Genomic DNA, 6,531 nt, shown 5'->3' on the forward strand with positions numbered 1-6,531 from the left:
TGTAGGACTCGATCCCTGGTCTCCAGGATCACACCCTGGGCCGAAGGTGGCGCTAAACCACTGAGCCACCCGGGCTGCCCTCAAAGTCCACTTTTAAATGTTAGTGATTATAATTTCCTTTCTTCACTATTTTGTTGGAACGAGAAATTTAACATGAGAAAGAAGTTGGCTTGGCACTTCAGGCACCCTCCTTAGAAGAGAGAAGCATTTTGTATTTGTGAAATATGTAGATTGGGCCTTTTCTGTACTGTAGGAACTATAACTAGTATTGAGGTAAATAAGATATCTTTCCCTTGAATCTTTTTGTGGTGCCCCCAAGATTTGTAACACTGAAGGAATCAGCTTATATAAATGACTTGCTAATTCAAAGCTGTTTCATGGGCCTCTCCTGAGAGAGACTTTCAGAGTTGTGCAGGACGTGGGGGATGTGCATGCCTGCCTACCCACCTCTGCCCCTAAGTGCCAGGTTCTGGGACTCAGGCCCCCCTTCACTGGACTTCAGGCCCGCTCCACTGCTAGACAGCCACATTGTCAGAACATTCTTTGAGTTGTATCCCCAAATAACTTCAGCCCATTCTTCTGAGTCCTGCTCTCCAGGGAATGAAGAATAAATGAAATCATCCTTTCCTCTTCAGCCCTTCAAATACTGGTTTATTTGTACTCATTCTTTAGTTTTTCTTGTCCCAGTCCCTCAGACATTTCTCACATGGCATCTTTCCAGCCACTTTCCCATCACACGTGCTCCCATTGACATGCTCTCCAGTTCATTCATGACCAACGTGAATGTGTCAGCCCGTAGTCTAGGTGTGGTGTTGGGATCCCATCCATCGTTTTTTTGGCAATCATGCTATCCTGTTGGCTCATCCACACTCCCGAAGTCCTTTAGTGTGAACTACTGTGGAACTCAAGTAGGAAGAACTTACTGCACAGGTGGAACCAAGGATTAGTGAGGATTCTTAAAAATAATAGTGATCTCTGTGGACACTGTCCTTCATTTCTCTGTGGACGCCTGCTGCCACACCCAAGATAGTTATGGTGAGAACAACTGTTTATTGCACTCAAACTGTGTGTAAGGTGAGGTCTTAAGACACTTTACATTTACTACTTGTTTACCTTTCTAAACAACCATATTAATAGCTATTATTAAATTCTGTGTTACACTGAGGAGACAGAGATTAGGAGAGATTAGCTAAAATGCTGAAGATTGCGTAGCTTGTAATTGATGTAGCATTAATATGAGTCTGTGTTTGCCATCAAATCCCATGTTTGATAAGGTGCATTCCCAGGAACTACAAAGAAGACAAGTTTAGCTATACAAGGCTCCTGAAGATCCAAATTATTGTGCTCCTGTTCTGTGCCAGCTGTACCATATCTGTGTATCTCATTTGATCTTCGGGACAGTTCTGTGAGGAGAGCACTATTGTCGTCACCATTTTATAGGTGAGAAAACCATGGCTCAGAGGAGACAAAGCTAGGTTACTCACACAGCTACTTGCATTTAGAGCCAACATGCTTTCTGCCACACCATGCCACTTGTCAAAGATGGTTTTCAGCCCAACCCTAAGTGCCTCTCTCTCCCAGTGTTACCCACCATGAGAGTCTCCCCTCTCCTGTGCAGCATTTCCAAAAGCGGTGATTTCCCAAATTACCTAAGAGTAAAAGAAAAGAACCCTTGCCAAATTAGATGAGCATTTATTCATTATTAAAGACTTTCTATATGCATAGAAAGGGATTCTTTGGGCCAAGGGTCAGCTATGGAAACATAGTAGGAAGCTGGCTGAAGTTCTTAGAGCTCAGCTCAGATGGGGCCCATCGTGTTCCCTTCCTCTCCCATGGTATGACCCATCCATGAATTGTTGGTAAGTGCGGTGGCTGCTGGCAAGACCTGATCCTTTAGTGATGCTCACTTGAGGGCCATGGGCCCATCAGCCTTTGGGTGGAATTGACTTACTTGCCAAATTATAGGTCCAGAAATTTAGAGACCACTAGTAGGAATCTTGCCAAATCGCATTATATTCTTTGCATTTGCAAATAATGTAAGTGTTGACAAGATATTTATTACTTACATTATTCCATTTGTTTGTCCCAACCAATTGGGAATGGGCTAGTAAGGATTCATTGCTCTGTTTTGCAAATGAGGAATCAGAAACTCAGACTAAGAGACTTGCTTAGAGCCTCACAGTCTCTGACAGAGCCCAAGCACAGTCTATTCAAGCTGTGAATTCCACACATGTCCTCTGCTGTCTCTTTCACCTCACTCCTCTCTTGCACTATCTGCCAGACTTCTTGTACATCTTTGCCCTTACCATTGGCCTGTTGGCTGCGAGCAGTCAAAAGCTCAGAAAGAACTGAGTTGTACCAAGCTGGAACTGTGTTTTTCTTAGGCTTCACTTCCCAAGCCATCTGGTCACCCTGTCTTTCCACAAAACAGATGAGATGGTTTGTAGTTGTCATCAATCTTCACTGTCACCTGCAAGTCCAGTTGACCCTGCAACACTAAGCTGCTGTATACGTTCTTTCTGCCCAAGGAAGTACCTGTGTATCAATCTTAGTGCCACACTAACCATTTGAAAAACTTACAACTTCACTTAATTTCTCTAGGGTGGACAGTGAGTTAAGAAATTACTCTGGAAGCCAAGCCTTTCCTGTGGGTTGGCTCACTGAAAAACATCTGACCCAAAACTCACTCTGCTTTGGCTCTGGGCAAAAGGAACAGTGTCCACACCATCCAGCTTGGAATCAAAGCCTGCTGACCACCAACCCCACCTCTGTCCCCATCTCTCCCCAGCAACTATAAATCTAGCCTCCCTATCTAAAATGTCATCATTTCAAAAATGTTATATGAATAGAATCATAATATGTAACCTTTTGCAATTGTATTTTTTCTATTCAGCATAATTCCCCAGAGATTCATCCAGGTCATGCTATAGGTTTTTGTTTTTATTATCTAAAGAACATACATTAAAAAATTTTAACTTAGTTTTAATTTTTAAAAACTTTCAGTTAGGTTGTTTTGTTTTTGGTTAATTAAAATCTGTAGCCAGGGTTGCAGAGGCTAGCTGTCCCACTTCCTAGACAGGGGACTTCTGGATTTCTTAATTTTCCTGAGACTGCATGTCCTTACCTTTTCAATGAACATAATAATTAGACTTTTATATTTGACTTTTGAAAGTTTCAAGGCGAAGCATCCCAATTCCTTCCATTAATGGAGTTGCATTATCTTGATGCGAGGCAATGTCCTCTTTAGCCCTAGTAACTCCAAGTCCCCAGTACTTCAAGGACTGGGATAAACAGCAGGCTTCATGCATTATTTGGAAAGGAAAGACATTAGTCTTCCTTTCCAACTAGGGCCCGGCAGAATGGCTCCCGCAAAGAAGGGTGGCGAGAAGAAGAAGAGCCGTTCTGCCATCAACGAGGTAGTGACCAGAGAATACACCATCAACATTCACAAACGTATCCATGGAGTGGGTTTCAAGAAGCATGCCCCTCGGGCACTCAAAGAGATCCGGAAATTTGCCATGAAGGAGATGGGAACTCCAGATGTGCACATTGACACCAGGCTCAACAAAGCTGTCTGGGCCAAAGGAATAAGGAATGTTCCATACCGTATCCGTGTGCGGTTGTCCAGAAAATGTAACGAGGATGAAGATTCACCAAACAAGCTCTACACGCTGGTTACCTACGTACCTGTCACCACTTTCAAAAATCTACAGACTGTTAATGTGGATGAGAACTAATCGCTGATTGTCAAATAAAGGTATAAAACTGCAAAAAAAAAAAAAAATGGAAAGGAAAGACATTAGATTCAGTGACCTACCTTTCCTCTGACTCCCTGTCATTCATATTGCCCAAGAGAAAGGATCTGATTGGGTTGGTTGGCTATTTTCAATATAGAGAAACTGTAATGGGCTCACAGCAAGCCCCATGAAGGTGGTGTCCTTTCTCATGGCTTTCTTGTAGATACACTAAGAGCATCTATAACCTCTGTCTGCCCATCAGTCAGAAACAACCAAAGATGGAGATTGCCTGAGCAGATGATGACCATGTCGCTAGAGGGCCATAGAGCAGATATGGGACTATAAGCAGAGGATAAAACTGATCTCTGGATTAGTCGTAGATGAAGAGCAGAATTTATTCAACATAGTGAAAAAATGGCAAGTCCCCATTTAGCATTCTCAGAGAGGACTCTGGCTTTGAAAGGTTCTTAGGGCTTAACAGACCCCCATCGAGGACACTTTCACAAGATGGTTATGAAGAACAAAATTCAATGGCCAAGAATACTCTTGACTAATTATAAAGCCCTATACAAACACTAGGAATTTCACAGTCACCTGACTTAACATGAATTCAGTCTCATCAAAGTAGCTTTTTATGCCACTGGAAAGGAAATTTGTGTGCATGTGTTTTAAATAAGAGAGCCTGGTTTGTTATAGCTAAGAGGGTTAAATAGGAAAGTGAAATATAAATATATAGATGATATAGATATAGATACAGATATACATGCACTTGTGTTTCTGAAAGGAGACAGTAGAGTTCAGTGCTGAGCTGGAAATAAGTCTCTCACTAAGATCCTGTGAAATGTTTGTGGGTAGGAGCTACAGACTCAGATGATAGCTTCTTTGTTTCTTATGATAAAAGTAGGGAACAAAGGTCAGTCATCAGGCATGTCCAGGAAACCGGGCTAAGATAGATATCTAAAATAAACATAAATTAATTGAAAGATTACAAGCTCTAGCTCCTTCCTCAGACTCCACATTTGTGACTCAGAGAGGAACTAAACTACATCTTTGTATATTTAATCTAACAATTCATTCCCTTTTCAACCTTCAAAATAAGACCTTCTTTTAGGTCAGGTTCAGACTGAGGAAATGGGAGGACCAGCCACCTGGGATGAGCCCATCCCTTGTGAACACTGTAAAAGCTTGTTCCACTTGGCAGTGGTCCTCTTCATCTTGGTAATGAGTAACTCCTGGCTGCCACTGACCCCCTACTGAAGTGAGGGCTTCAGGAGCGCACAGGGAAATTTCTGTGTGCCTCTGCTTCTCAGTCTGTGAGCTGCCCAGCTCTGCCTGCCATCACTGGGCACTGATATGTTAGGGATGCCACAGACCAGATCACAGATCCTTCTTTTTCATGGTGAATTCTACTGTCTTGATTTTGTGTATCTATGACAGGAATAGGTGCAATAGGACATATCTTTGCATATACCCAAAACCCAAGTCCTGAGTGCCCCATCATCTCCTGTGCTCCCTTTTATCCCAGTATTTGCCATATTTTCTTGTCTTTATTATTTTTCTGTCATCTTCTCTAAAACACGAGCTCCTATGGGACAGGGACTAAGGTATTTTTTTGGTATCCCTTGCCTTTAGCAGAATGTCTAGCACACTGGGGCACCTTGGTGGCTCAGTGGTTGAGCGTCTCCCTTTGGCTCAGGGGCGCATGGGGCTCCTTGCAGGGAGGCAGCTTCTCCCTCCGCCTATGTCTCTCCCATGAATAAATAAAATCTTTAAAAAAAAAGAATGTCTAGCACACATAGGTGGTTTATAAATGTTTATTGACACAGAACCAGAATGCATCCATAGAAAGGTGAGCAGAATCTATAGAGAGGGGAAGGCCCTGGAATCCAGGTCCCACAAGGAGCTAGGGGTGTGCATGTATGCAAGTGTTTGTGGTGTGTAGACGTGGACAAAAATGTCCACGTCCTAATTCCTGGAACTTGTGAATATGTTATGTTCCCTGCCAAGAGGAAATCATAGTTGCAGATGAGATTAGGGTTTCTAATCTGCTGACCTTAAAATGGGGAGACTTGTGGATTATCCAGGTAGTCAGCACCATCACAGAGTTCTCTTAGGGAGGCAGAAGGGCAGAGACAGAGAAGGAGACATGAAGACAGAAGCAGAGGTTGGAGTGCCATGGCCACAAGCCGAGGAACATAATATAGGCAGCCTCCAGAAGTTGGAAAAAAGAATGGACTCCCCGCCCACCCCAGAGTCTCCAGAAGGAAGACATCTCTGCCAGCACTTTCATTTGAGCCCTGTAAGGCCTGTTTCAGCCTTCTGAACTCCCAAACTGAAAGATAATAAATTTGTTGTTTTAAGCCACCAAATTTGTGGTAATTTGTTACAGCAGCAATTAGAAACCAATATAGAGGCAAGCTTGGGAGGGCACCTGTGAAAAGTACCTAATAGAGATAAGGAACCTGGAATAGGAAATGGCTATGTGGGAGTAGCTCAGTCAGCACCCAAAGAGACCTTCCCAGTGGAATCACCCGAGATGACAATTAGTTAACAATAAGATCAGAGTTGGTAACAGCTCCATATATGCAGCATCTAGCCTCCCAAATAATGCTTCTAATAACTTGGAAGAAACCATAGTAGTGCATAGCGTGGAAGAGTCCATCACTCAGGCCTAGGTTGGAGTTCTCTGACACAGGTTGGAGTTCTCTGCCACCTATGACTATACAATCTGAAGCAAGTTACATAACCTCTCTAAGCCACAGTTTTCTCATCTGAAAACTGGGAATATATCTGT

The 6,531-nt window shown here is 43.0% G+C and overlaps 1 protein-coding gene across 1 annotated transcript; it reads left to right on the forward strand.

Annotated features, from left to right (window-relative positions):
• The first annotated feature begins 3,270 nt into the window (after window positions 1-3,270).
• Window positions 3,271-6,061, forward strand: LOC119876275 (60S ribosomal protein L31-like). Its single transcript, XM_038535538.1, has one exon. The coding sequence runs from the start codon at window positions 3,303-3,305 to the stop codon at window positions 3,735-3,737; it is 435 nt and encodes a 144-aa protein (XP_038391466.1). The 5' UTR covers window positions 3,271-3,302; the 3' UTR covers window positions 3,738-6,061.
• The last annotated feature ends 470 nt before the right edge of the window (window positions 6,062-6,531 follow it).

The sequence above is a fragment of the Canis lupus genome, chromosome 5 (assembly GCF_011100685.1).
Source record: "Canis lupus familiaris isolate Mischka breed German Shepherd chromosome 5, alternate assembly UU_Cfam_GSD_1.0, whole genome shotgun sequence".
NCBI lineage: Eukaryota > Metazoa > Chordata > Mammalia > Carnivora > Canidae > Canis > Canis lupus.

What these genes read in the sequence shown, in the direction of transcription:
- LOC119876275 (XM_038535538.1), top strand. Translation starts at nt 3,303, where the DNA reads ATGCATTATTTGGAAAGGAAAGACATTAGTCTTCCTTTCCAACTAGGG.